Source organism: Oncorhynchus mykiss, unplaced genomic scaffold, assembly GCF_013265735.2.
Source record: "Oncorhynchus mykiss isolate Arlee unplaced genomic scaffold, USDA_OmykA_1.1 un_scaffold_836, whole genome shotgun sequence".
Lineage (NCBI taxonomy): Eukaryota > Metazoa > Chordata > Actinopteri > Salmoniformes > Salmonidae > Oncorhynchus > Oncorhynchus mykiss.
This window is the reverse complement of record NW_023494283.1, coordinates 20,329-33,959: the sequence shown is the minus strand read 5'-3', so window position 1 is coordinate 33,959 and position 13,631 is coordinate 20,329. Positions and strand designations below refer to the sequence as shown.

The following is a 13,631-nucleotide window of genomic DNA, read 5'->3' as shown; positions in this document are numbered from 1 at the left end:
TCAGTGTGATTGTCCAGAAATATTGTTAGTAAGATTTACTAAGTGTTTGCACATTTTTCAGTATAGGGGATGAGTCCTAAAGCAAAGATAAAACATGAAACTGTTCAATCATTTACATATTACCTGAATGTTATCCTCTTTCTGTTAACTCAAGTTTACATTTTCATTCTGTCGTGAATTTTTAACTCCATTTTGAAGATAAAAAAACTGCAGGACGTTACATCCGACTAAGTGCTGCTAACACTTAGTAAATCTGGGATGTGTTTCATTAGTGTACAAAATAACAAAAATGTTTTGCAATGGTACATTTGTTTTACTTTCCATTGTATAAATGATTTGATAAAAAAATATGTATTCATATTTTGTGTGTTTATATATAAATGTTCCATGAGCAACATGTTTTGGTGTCTGATAATTGTGTTCTCTTCAGGTGAAATCATTACTAGTGAATCCAGAACAATCCGTTTCAGGTTATTATAAAATCACAATGATTTTGTACTTTTTTTAGGACATCTCCCTCTGCAAAGTTGGTAGCTAAGGTGAACTTTGGTATTGAACAACACAGAGTTAGACTGGCCTCTCTCTCAGAACTAGAGAGATGTGTTAATAGAGCAGGAGTCTCTTACCTTGGGGTGGTCAGTGTATTATAGAGCAGTAGTCTCTTACCTTGGGGTGGTCAGTTTTATTAGGAGCAGTAGTCTCTTACCTTGGGGTGGTCAGTGTTATTATATAGCAGTAGTCTCTTACCTTGGGTGTGGTCAGTGTTATTATATAGCAGCAGTCTCTTACCCTTGGGGTGGTCAGTGTTTATTATATAGCAGTAGTCCTCTTACCTTGGGGTAGTCAGTGTTATTATAGAGCAGTAGTCTCTTACCTTGGGGTGGTCAGTGTTATTATATAGCCTTAGTCTATTACCTTGGGGTGGTCAGTGTTATTATATAGCAGTAGACTCTTACCTTGGGGTGGTCAGTGTTATTATATAGCAGTAGTCCTCTTATCTTGGGGTGGTCAGTGTTCTTAGAGCAGTATTCTCTTACCTTGGGGTGGTCAGTGTTGTGCCATCAACCCATTTCCAGGTCTTCTCAGTAACATAGGTCAGTCAGACCATTCCAGGCTACAGGGACAGTAAAACTCATTGAAGAATGTCTGTTGTGACAGAAAACAACATTGTTAATATAAAGTCTCCACTGTTATTCTCTCTCTCTCTCTCTTTTACCTGTTCATCTTTGCTGTCTATGATCACCAGATCTGCTCCTCTGCTCAGACAGTCCCTGTCTGGCGTAATCCCAGGTGTTCTTCACAGTGGAGATGTAGAAAGTAGAGATGTAGTAACAGCTGCCTTCAAACCTCATCCATCCATTAGAGCAGCAGGTTTTTCTCTGTTGAAAAATACAACACAATAAATAAATACAATTACTTGGGCTTTCCAAAAAGTGTTACCTAAAGGTTGTATACTGTTGACATGATTGAAGCAAACCCGTTTCAGTTCCTCAAGGATTGTCATTTTGATGAAGGAATTGACATCAAAAGGAATACCAGTTCAGTTCTTATTCCGATAGTTGTCTCTCTCCCTTTCTAACTGGTCTCTCTCTTTTGTCAGCCCGTGTAACTCGTCTGTAGCTGGTCTCTCTCTTTAGTCATATTCATTTTATGAGTCTCCGATGCTTCTGTTATCTGCATAGGATGGATACATATAGCTACTGGTGAAAACATCCTTTGTTACTGCTACTGGTCTTGGTGGCTGGAGTGGCTGGAGTCTTTGACAATGTTTAGGGCCTTCCTTTGACACCGCCTGGTGTAGAGCTCCTGGATGGCAGGCAGCTTAGCCCCGGTGCTGTACTGGGACGTATGCACCACCATCTGTAGTGCCTTGCAATCCTCTCCTTCATCTCACCTCTAGTTAAACTTGACCTTCTTGTTCATATCTGGTTCAGCATTGATGGCCTCAGACATCTCCATCAACGTACTGTGTTTTCTGTCTAACAGGTGTATGTTAAGTCTATCCAGGTTCTTGTGATATCGTTACCTCTGCCCTGTGTCTGTTCCTGTTCCTTACTGTATGTGGCACTGTTTTAAGCAGCTCCAGGATAACAATGGCAGCAACTAGAGGTCGATTGCGTTGTACCTTTTTGAGACAGTAAATTCAGTCAATTGGCCTTCTCTATCAGAGCTAAAATATGATGGAATGCAATGCTCACGGACTAGAGAAGCTGCACTCATTATTGTACTTATAAATTTAAATTGAAAACAAGACTCAAATCTATCCAAAATGTACACATGAGTTTATCTGTGGTTCCTCATTATAGTGTGTTGTTGTTAGAATGACATATTATTGGATGTAATGTATTTGTATGTTGTATTGTTTTAGTGTGTATTTGTATTTAGATGATGGCTGTGTAAAGGCCCTTACCTGCCCAGGGACTACGGGTGTAAATGATCTTTTGGCTAACCCTGGCACATTTACATGGATGTAATATTGATGCTGATTAATGTGCACTGTCCCCTATAAAAACATGACCACATGACTTCCCCCACTTAGCTTCTAATGGAAAAATGGTTGTTTCCCACAGTGCACATCCCACAGTGTATTATGACAGAGTTCCCACAGTGTATTATGACAGAGTTCCCACAGTGTATTATGACAGAGTTCCCACAGTGTATTATGACAGAGTTCCCACAGTGTATTATGACAGAGTTCCCACAGTGTATTATGACAGAGTTCCCACAGTGTATTATGACAGTTCCCACAGTGTATAAATGACACAGTTCCCACAGTGTATTTTTGACACAGTTCCCACAGTGTATTATGACAGAGTTCCCACAGTGTATTATGACAGAGTTCCCACAGTGTATTATGACAGAGCTCCCACAGTGTATTATGACAGAGTTCCCACAGTGTATTATGACAGAGTTCCCACCGTGTATTTTGACAGAGTTCCCACGGTGTATTATGACAGAGTTCCCACAGTGTATTATGACAGTTCCCACAGTGTATTATGACAGAGTTCCCACAGTGTATTGTGACAGAGTTCCCACAGTGTATATGACAGAGTTACCCACAGTGTATTATGACAGAGTTCCAACAGTGTATTATGACACAGTTCCCACAGTGTATTATGACACAGTTCCCACAGTGTATTTTGACACAGTTCCCACAGTGTATTATGACAGAGTTCCCACGGTGTATTATGACAGTTCCCACAGTGTATAAATGACACAGTTCCCACAGTGTATTTTGACACAGTTCCCACAGTGTATTATGACAGAGTTCCCACAGTGTATTATGACAGAGTTCCCACAGTGTATTATGACAGAGTTCCCACAGTGTATTATGACAGTTCCCACAGTGTATTATGACAGAGTTCCCACAGTGTATTGTGACATAGTTCCCACAGTGTATTATGACAGAGTTCCCACAGTGTATTATGACAGAGTTCCCACAGTGTATTATGACACAGTTCCCACAGTGTATTATGACACAGTTCCCACAGTGTATTTTGACACAGTTCCCACAGTGTATTATGACAGAGTTCCCACAGTGTATTATGACAGTTCCCACAGTGTATAAATGACACAGTTCCCACAGTGTATTTTGACACAGTTCCCACAGTGTATTATGACAGAGTTCCCACAGTGTATTATGACAGAGTTCCCACAGTGTATTATGACAGAGCTCCCACAGTGTATTATGACAGAGTTCCCACAGTGTATTATGACAGAGTTCCCACCGTGTATTTTGACAGAGTTCCCACGGTGTATTATGACAGAGTTCCCACAGTGTATTATGACAGTTCCCACAGTGTATTATGACAGAGTTCCCACGGTGTATTATGACAGAGTTCCCACAGTGTATTATGACAGTTCCCACAGTGTATTTTGACTGAGTTCCCACAGTGTATTATGACAGAGTTCCCACAGTGTATTATGACAGAGTTCCCACAGTGTATTATGACCGAGTTCCCACAGTGTATTATGACAGAGTTCCCACAGTGTATTATGACACAGTTCCCACAGTGTATTATGACACAGTTCCCACAGTGTATTATGACAGAGTTCCCACAGTGTATTATGACAGAGTTCATTACATATTTCCACCCTGTCTTTTTGTACAACATAACATATACATACCGGTTATGTCTGATGACTTGAGTCTCTCTGCACTGATTCCACTGTTCCACATGACATCTACCTACATGAACTATTATACAACTCTATAGCTCTACTCTCTTCCACAGGAGAAGAGAAAGCATCACACAGATCCTTAGATACAGGGACAGAGTCAAAGGTGACCCTCCAGTAGATGTAGTACTAACTACAGGTACAGCTGTAGTGTTGGTGACAGAGGCCTGTGCTGTAGAGCTCACAACCACCCCCACAGAGTCCTTTACTGAGCCCAGACACACACCCACGTTGCCTGCCCTGTCAACTACCACTAGCTCTACCTTCTTTGAACAGCAGGTGGCGCTGTACTCAATCCGGGTCACGTTCTCGCCCCCGGTGCCCACCTCTGTAGAAGTGTTCAGGGTCCCGTTGCCCTGGCGCAGGGTGACTCGGTCGATGCCAGTCCCGTTGGCACCGTCGGTCAGGTTGGCAGAGAGCTGCCAGTAAGAGGCACCACAGTCAGCCGGGCAGTTGGACGAGACGCTGACCACCCCACACTGGGGAGGAGTGAAATCTGTCACCTGGAGAAGGGGGAGACGGAGAGGGAGCGATAGAGAGCTTAGTCAGACAACTGAAGTAGTGGTGGTGGTAGAACCATCTCTGACCTGTAGCGCTGTTAGCATTCTTATCAGGGCCATGAGGGAGAGAGAGAGGAAAGGGAAAACCCATTTTAGAGTTTTGGAACATGACACTCACCTTGCTGACAACAGAGAGACGCAGGATGGCGTAGTTCAAGTCTGCTGCTCCAGCGGACTCTGCCTCGATGGTCAGGGTGACGTCCGTTCCCGATGAGGTGCTGGCGGGCGCCGTGAGAGTCACCGTACCTTTGGCCTCTCCCTCTCCGGTCACAATGGAGACACTGGCGGGGAAGGAGGAAGTGAAGCCGCGGTCGTTCGTGGCTCGGACGGTAAAAGCTCCTCCTGTTCCGTTGGCCATTGCCACAGTGAAGGGGACAGAGATGGTAGAACCGGGTTCTAGAGTACTGTCAGCCTGGGCCTGGGGAGGGAAGAACTTCACTTTTTAACAATAAGACAGTGTTCAAAATGCCATCCTATTCCTTGTAGTGCACTGCTTTTCATCAGAACCCTAGCGGCCCAGGTCCAACGGAAAAGGGTGCAATTTCAGAGTTCTACAAGACTGACCGTAACAGAGATGCTGGAAGTCTTTATCTGAGTGGAGACCTGTCTCTGGAAGAGGCTAGGTGATGATTTGGTGGTGGCGCTATTGCTCTCTCCCCTCAGACGCACAACAAACTCCCCCTGTGGGACTCTGGCCACGGTAACCAGGAAGTCCCCGCCGCCGGTGCCGCCTAGCAATTGCAGGGTTCCGTTGACTTCTGACCCTGACCCCGAGGCCTCGACCAGGGCCACCGCCGTCACAGTGACAGAGTCACCCCCCGTCACAGACACCAGCAGGGTTATGTTATCGCCTGGGAGGGGGGAGGGGAGTAGGAGAGACCGGGTGGTGGAGGGAGACATGGAGGAAGAGGAGAGAAGGGGAGGAGAGTGAAGTGAACAGAGGTAAAAGAGAGGGTAAGAATGAGAGAGAGGGTAACGGAGCGAGGGAGAAAACGAGGTAGAAACAGAGAGGCAAGGTGAAGTAGAGAGGAAGAGGAAGTTATTATTTTATTTTACATTATTTGAAACTACTCTGCTGTGATGCTATGGAAGATGAAGATGAAAGAGCCGGTACTGAAGATGGTTTCATCTGTTATTTATTGTTACCTGTGAGAGGACGGCCCTCTTTGAGGCCAAAGTCTCCATGAGCCCCCCCGAAAGCCTCCACAAAATGGTAGCCAAAATTAACAGAGCTCTGACCTGAAACACACACACACGCACATTAGATAATCATTATTCAAACAATTCTTACATAGAGAATAAAGATAGATATCTAAATGTTGTGATGAGGAGGGGAAGTCCAGACAATGGACTACGTCTGAAATAGAACCCTATTCCATATAATCACTACTGTTGACCAGGGATCAGGGCTCGCCACTGTACTGACCTATGACCTTCAGTGAGTAAGACTCTAGGGAGTTAAGACTGATTTCCCATAATCCTGTGTTGTTGTGTGTGGTCAGAGAGATGCGGTGTAGGTTCCCTACAGTCTGGATGGTCCCCAGAGGACCACTGGCCTCACTGTTACTCTGAGACACACCTAGAGGGAGGAGAGGGACATCTGGTTATCAAACCTTTACCTGGTCTACAATAACTCACAACTGGCTGTCACACACACACCTGAAGGGCTGGTGAGAGTGAAGGAGAGGGATCCTCCTGTGATGTAAGCATTCAGATTTCTCATAGACTCGTCTACTGTAAAGGAGAAATTCTCTGCCTTTCCTGGGCTCCTTACCTCCTGTAGAACAGTAACCTGGAGGAGGAGGAGGAGCAAGAAGAGGAGGAGGAGGAGGAGGAGGAGGAGGAGAGGATAATAGACAATACATTAGATATGTTAACAACACAGTAACCTGGAGGAGGAGGAGTTAATAGACAATACATTAGATATGTTAACAGCACAGTAACCTGGAGGAGGAGGAGGAGCAAGAAGAGGAGGAGGAGAGGAGGAGGAGGAGAGGATAATAGACAATACATTAGATATGTTAACAACACAGTAACCTGGAGGAGGAGTTAATAGACAATACATTAGATATGTTAACAACACAGTAACCTGGAGGAAGAGGAGGAAGAGGAGGAGGAGGAGGAGGAGGAGGGGCTAATAGACAATACATTAGATATGTTATAAACACCGTTGAGGTCATTGTTATGTGTACAGTTGTATATCTTGTCCAGTGAGTGAGAGTGACTGACTGAACACTGAGCTGGCGGACATTGGTCTATAACCTGTAGGTCAATACATTATCATACCTGTGCTGCATCGGAGGCGTCCTCGATGACGCTGGTGGCCCGGTGCAGATCCTCCTTGGTGACCTCAATGGCCTGACCTAGAGGAAGGGAGCACAGTATGTTCTGAGAACTCTATAAGAAGCTGTAAAACACTTTGAGACAACTGCTTTGTGAATTAAATCAATTGAATGATTGGTTGACCTCCAGAGGCCTGGGCAAGGTCACGGTACAGCTGAGCGTCTGATTGGGCCATCCGGTTGGAGGCTCCACCCTGACTGGGCCATACGGCTGAAGCCCCGCCCATGGAACGCCTACGACGACGTCGACTGGATCGGAGGTTGTCAGTCAACATGAAGGTCACCTGAGGAGAGGAGAGGAGAGGGAGCAGAGGAGAGGTAGAGAGAGGAGAAGAGAGTTAGAGGTTGATGACAGAATAAAGGATGAAAGGAAAGTGAAAGTTAGGAAAGAATGGCAGTAAAGAAGTAAGATATGTTGAGATCAATCATGATGGCTAACATCACACTTTATCAAATCTCAGTCAGACAACTTGTGAGCCCACAAACAGTAAACTGTCTCCAAAAGGGGGAGAGACAGAGACAGTGATGAAGAGAAGCACAGAGAAAGAGACAGAAAGAGAAGGAGACAGAGAGAGAAAGATAAACAGTAGTGAAAGCTACTAACCACAGACTTGGTGCTCTCTATGAGGGCCGTGACAGTGCTCTTCAGTGCAGTGTCTTTAGCAGGAGCATCAGTGAACACAAAGATCTCAGAGGAGGGTGGCGCCGCCGTGAGGGCCAGCTGGGAATTACAACACATTCAGCTAAGAGTTAGACCACACTGGGATCAAGTACTGGAACTCTATGGTAAATAACATGTTCAGTCTAACTAACCAGCTCTGGCAGAGTTACTAAAACAGGCAACCACATTTCAAATGCAGCCGTTCAAATACAGCCTTCATATTGGCAATGAAACCTTTGCTCATGACATTGCCTGTATATATATATATACACACACACACACGGACACACACCTGTAGTCCTGATAGGCACAGCTCTGGTATATCTCCTCCTCCTGATGCTGTCAGGGCGTTGATTCTCTGTTTGAAAATGTCTGCATTTGTTGTGGTGATCAGAGGTCCAAATCCTGCAAACACACACACAAACACACACACACACACACACACAGCCACACACACACACACACACACACACACCACAAATGACAAATTGTGTAAGATTTGGTCTGACGTGAAAATGTAATGTTATGCCACTTAAGTAAAAAGAGAAGAAATTTGGGTTAAAACAGTTATTCTGCTCCCAATTTCAGAGAGGCACTTGTGGCATGTGACAGGCTAACACCCCCCCTGGGTTGAATGGGACCAGGATGTATGTTCCTGCTGATCTGGGACCAGGCTAACACCCCCCCTGGGTTGAATGGGACCAGGATGTATGTTCCTGCTGATCTGGGACCAGGCTAACACCCACCTGGGTCGTTGAAGGGGACCAGGATGTATATTCCTGCTGATCTGGGACCAGGCTAACACCTAACTGGGTCTGTGAATGGGACCAGGATGTATATTCCTGCTGATCTGGGACCAGGCTAACACCTAACTGGGTCTGTGAATGGGACCAGGATGTATGTTCCTGCTGATCTGGGAACAGGCTAACACCCACCTGGGTCGTTGAAGGGGACCAGGATGTATGATGAAGGTTCCTGCTGGGTTCCTCTCTTACTGTCGATGATGGAGAAGGACACTCTCTTAGCCTCAGTGATGTCATCACTCATACTGCCTGTGGTGTCGATGACAAAACACAACACTGATGACTGGGTGATGTCCATTAACCTGGAGAGAAGATGAGAGAGAGCAAGGGAGATTATGAACCAAAACCACCCTTTGTTATCCTAGCTCCTCACAACAGTTTACCATGACATCTCCCTCATCATATAGTAGTCCAATCCTTGCCCATAGTAGTGATACAATCCTCCAATTTAACACAAAACATCACAAATAATCCCCTCTTGCCTAAACATTGCCCACCTACTTCAGCCTCTCTCTCTCTCTCTCTCTCTCTCTCTCACCGTAGGAAGCCTTTGTCCCCGGCAGCTCCTCTGATGTCCTCCAATAGTTCCATGGTAGCGTTGACGGCCACGTCGGCTGCAGTGTGGTGGAGGTGACCGTGACTGGACCCCACGTCGTCCTTGTTGATGCCCCCTTCCGGGTCCCGACCGCTGGTCCGGTCAAACGACCCGCCGTGGCTACACTTACCTAGGAGAGGGGGAGATGAGTGTGTAAATTAGTTTGCACCAATGCTCCCGAGTGGCGCAGCGGTCTAAGGCGCTTCATCACAGTGTAAGCAGCATCACTACAGTCCTTGGTTTGATTCCAGGCTGTATCATAATCCGGCCGCCGTGATTGGGAGTCCCCATACGGTGGTGCACAATTGTCCCAACGTCGTCCGGGTTTGGCAGGGGTAGCCCGTCATTGTAAATAAACATTTACCTAGTTAAATAAAGGTTACATAATATCATGTTTTTTGGGTTGTATTTATTAGGATCCCCATTAGCTGCTGTCTATCAAGAAGAGGTGTGTGTGTGTGTGTGTGTGTGTGTGTGTGTGTGTGTGTGTGTGTGTGTGTGTGTGTGTGTGTGTGTGTGTGTGTGTGTGTGTGTGTGTGTGTGTGTGTGTGTGTGTGTGTACCTGCAGGTTTGTTGGAGGAGAACAGGTTGAAGTATCCAGAGGTGAGAAGGCCCTGCTGTAAGACCTCTGGTAGGATGTTATCAGTACAGTTACCTCCCATACAGCTCCTACAGGTCGGAGTACTGGGGCCTGAAGAGGGAGGAGAGGGAGGAGATTGAATTATAACAGGAGTACTGGGGCCTGAAGAGAGAGGAGAGTGGGTTATAACAGGAGTGTGTGTATTGGAGGGGGTGACGGTGTGTGGTAATAGCAGTTTGTGCGTTCACTCAAAAATGACACACACACACACACAGAGAGACAGAGAGAGATAGAGAGAGAGAGAGAGAGAGAGAGAGAGAGAGAGAGAGAGAGAGAGAGAATCCACTGCAGAGTTAGAGTACGGTATGTGGAGTCATCAAATCAAATTGTATTTGTCATATGTGCCGAATACAAAAGTAGAATGCTTACCTACAAGCCCTTAACAACAAGGCAGTTTTTTTTAAAGTGTTAAGTAAAAATACAAGTAACAAATCATTAACGTGCAGCAGTAAAATAACAATAGGGAGGCTATATACTGTGAGTACCGGTACAGAGTCAATGTGCGGAGACACCGGTTAGTGGAGGTAATTGAGGTAATATGTACATGTAGGTAGAGTTAAAGTGACTATGTATAGAGTGGTGTGAAGTGTGTAGAAGCGATGACAAGTCTATTATCTCCAGACTGGTTGGTCGACTGATACAAAGAGGGAGTGGTTTAGTGTTGACATTGGCACACAGCCAAATACTTCTTTATCAATCCGTGAGGAGGGGTTTCTTTATTTTATGAACAAATGCCTTTATAATGTAGGCGTTTTAGCTACGTGTCTGTTTTGCATGTAGTTGCCTGTATTGTGCTGATATAGGTTGGTATGTCTGGGGATGGTTTAAATAAACTACAGAGAGTTCCACACACAATACCTGCCAGGTTCACCAGTTGCAGGTCAGGTCTGATCAGAGTGCTGTACGGCTGTCTGTTCCCCATCTCAACCCAGTTACTGTGGCTGTAGAAATCCTGGAGAGACAGTCACAACCAACTCCACAGTATCAGCACAGTCTTCATCATCTCCCTCTCTCACATGTAGTATGTGTGTGTGTGTGTTTGTGCGTGTGCATGCGCTGCTTGTTTGTGTGTCCCTCATCTGTAGTGTGACAGACAGCTCACCTGTAGTGTGTGACAGACTCGTCCCAGGGCCAGCCTGGCCAATAAGAAGCTCCCTCGTTTGACGCTGGCCTTGACCTCCGACACCCCCGCCGTGATCAGGGCCCGCCCCCCCTGGAAGGTCTCACCGTCGAAGTGGTGCGCCTGGCTCACATCATCATCATCATCATCATCATCATCATCATCATCATCATCATCATCATCATCATCACCACCATCATGTCACCATCATCATAACCATCATCATCATTGTCACCATTATCACCATCATCTCCATTATCATCATCATCATGATCAACATCAGCATTATAATCATCACAATTTTCATCACCATTATCATCATAGTTATCACAATTGTCACCATTATCATCGCCATTGGCATTAACACCATCATCATACTCCAAATAATAATTGCCATCATTATCATCATATTGATCATCATTAACATCATCATCACCATTATCAACACTATTATCATAATCATCACCACATTCATCATCACCATTATCATCATCAGCATCATAATCACCATTATCACCATTATCATAATCATTGTCATGATCATCACTATTATCATCATCGTCATCATCTTGTCATCCTCACTTTGCTCAGAGCAAACGCCATGTCCACCAGGGCGTTGCTAAGGTACATCTTGACAATGGCACTCTGGAAGAGGATGGTGGAGACGAGGGAGGAAGAGGAGGAGTCTGCAGAGCAGGCCTTCTGTAGTTTGATGATGGAGAGACTGTCATCAATCTTTGGAGAGAAAGGGAGAGAGAGAGACACACAGGTTATTAATTGGTTTGTAGGGGAAACACACAAGTAAGAGACTTACTTTCAGTCTGGTGAAAAAAATGTCTTATTAGCACATTCATTGCTTTATTATAGAACTAATTACAAAACATTAGTTCATTTCCAGTAGCTCATTCCGGTCTGTCACAACATCCACCAATAGTCAACTCACAGGCAGGCTGAAGTCCCGCCCCTGGGCGGCTGCCAGGGCGCGGCAGACCTCGGCGGTTTTGCGTAATACGGCCCTCTGTGTGATGTCACGATGTGTGATCGAGCCCCCTCCTGAGATGAGGGGTTTGAAGGCCTGGGTGCCCCCTGGAATGGACAGGTACAGCGCCATCAAGAGGAGGGAGGTCTGCATGGCAGTGCATAAAGTTGAGGGTCCAAGGAGATTGGTGGAGGTCTCTAATAACTCTCTCTATGTGTGAGATATGATCAGAGTCCAATATCAAGTATCTTCCTGGTTCTGTGAGCCTGTTGCAACCTACAGAGACACAAAAGGACAGAGAGCAAATCAAGAAGAGGTTACTCAGGGTTAATGAGCTGTAATGGACACACCTGTGTGGAGATTGGGAATGAAGAGGGAAGCATGAGAGATAAAAGGGAATGAAGAGGGAAGCATGAGAGAGACAAGGGAATGAAGAGGGAAGCATGAGAGAGACAAGGGAATGACGAGTGAAGCATGAGAGAGACAAGGGAATGAAGAGGGAAGCATGAGAGAGAAAAGGGAATGAAGAGGGAAGCATGAGAGAGACAAGGGAATGAAGAGGGAAGCATGAGAGAGACAAGGGAATGAAGAGGGAAGCATGAGAGAGACAAGGGAATGAAGAGGGAAGCATGAGAGAGAAAAGGGAATGAAGGGGGAGGCATGAGAGAGACAAGGGAATGAAGAGGGAAGCATGAGAGAGACAAGGGAATCAAGAGTGAAGCATGAGAGAGACAAGGGAATGAAGAGGGAAGCATGAGAGAGACAAGGGAATGAAGACGGAAGCATGAGAGAGACAAGGGAATGAAGGGGGAGGCATGAGAGAGACAAGGGAATGAAGACGGAAGCATGAGAGAGACAAGGGAATGAAGGGGGAGGCATGAGAGAGACAAGGGAATGAAGAGGAAAGTATGAGAGAGACAAGGGAATGAAGAGGGAGGCATGAGAGAGAAAAGGGAGGGGAGACAGAAATATTCTCACTTAAGTCCTGACCATATCTCAGATCACATTGTACATATCACTAAAATAACTTGTAGTTATCTAACGAATGCACTTTAAGAAAACTCCAATTTACATACAATTTTCCATTCTAATACTTTACATAAACAGTGCGAAATTAACTAAAGATGAAGTCTAAAATACACAAAGTTGACTTACAAAAATTCCAACTGAAATGTTGACAGGTATAATTCATTAAAAATGACATTAAAATGTGTGTTTTACCTGTGAGTCGTGAAGTCCCGATGTCCACGTTGGGAGTGGTGGTGGAAGTAGACTTCAAGTGTGTGTGTACAGTATACTCTGTGTGTTTGACATTCTTTGTCCTTATCAGTTTGTGTGTGGGCTCATTCTGCTCCTTTATAACTTGCTACACCTGGGTGGAGTGACGAGGGGAGGGGAAGTCACTCATTCAGTGTTCAGGTGGCCGTGACAAGAATTCCCAAACAGAACACTCCTCCAGATACACAGGAAGAGGAGGGCTGTGTGTGTACAGTACGTGTTTACGGTGTGTGTGTGTGTGTGTGTGTGTGTGTGTGTGTGTGTGTGTGTGTGTGTGTGTGTGTGTGTGTGTGTGTGTGTGTGTGTCTGTGTGTGTGTGTGTGTGTGTGTGTGTGTGTGTGTCAGAGCAGTGGGAGGACAGTAGGAGAGGCCTTACTGTCCGTGTTGAGGAGGTCTGACTCAAATACACATAAAGGCAGTGTACCAAATGACACCCTTTTCCATATACAGTGCCTTGCGAAAGTATTCGCCCCC

The 13,631-nt window shown here is 45.5% G+C and overlaps 1 protein-coding gene across 1 annotated transcript; it reads right to left on the bottom strand.

Annotated features, from left to right (window-relative positions):
* Positions 1-3,971: 3,971 nt before the first annotated feature.
* On the bottom strand, positions 3,972-13,232 carry LOC110534591 (von Willebrand factor A domain-containing protein 7-like). Its single transcript, XM_036974699.1, has 18 exons — positions 13,101-13,232; positions 11,844-12,155; positions 11,483-11,635; positions 10,883-11,023; positions 10,639-10,732; positions 9,703-9,831; positions 9,084-9,270; positions 8,678-8,847; positions 8,035-8,147; positions 7,686-7,802; positions 7,206-7,365; positions 7,026-7,102; positions 6,399-6,531; positions 6,166-6,318; positions 5,886-5,978; positions 5,304-5,590; positions 4,858-5,157; positions 3,972-4,682 (listed from the first exon to the last, which is right to left on the bottom strand). The coding sequence occupies exons 2-18, from the start codon at positions 12,030-12,032 to the stop codon at positions 4,212-4,214; spliced, it is 2,967 nt and encodes a 988-aa protein (XP_036830594.1). The 5' UTR covers positions 12,033-12,155; positions 13,101-13,232; the 3' UTR covers positions 3,972-4,211.
* Between the last annotated feature and the right edge of the window lie 399 nt (positions 13,233-13,631).

Coding starts and splice junctions, on each gene's coding strand:
- LOC110534591 (XM_036974699.1), bottom strand. CDS start 12,032: ATGCAGACCTCCCTCCTCTTGATGGCGCTGTACCTGTCCATTCCAGGG. Junction 9,271..9,702: donor CTCCTCCAACAAACCTGCAG/GTACACACACAC, acceptor CCCCTCTCCTAG/GTAAGTGTAGCCACGGCGGG. Junction 7,103..7,205: donor CCTTGCCCAGGCCTCTGGAG/GTCAACCAATCA, acceptor CCCTTCCTCTAG/GTCAGGCCATTGAGGTCACC.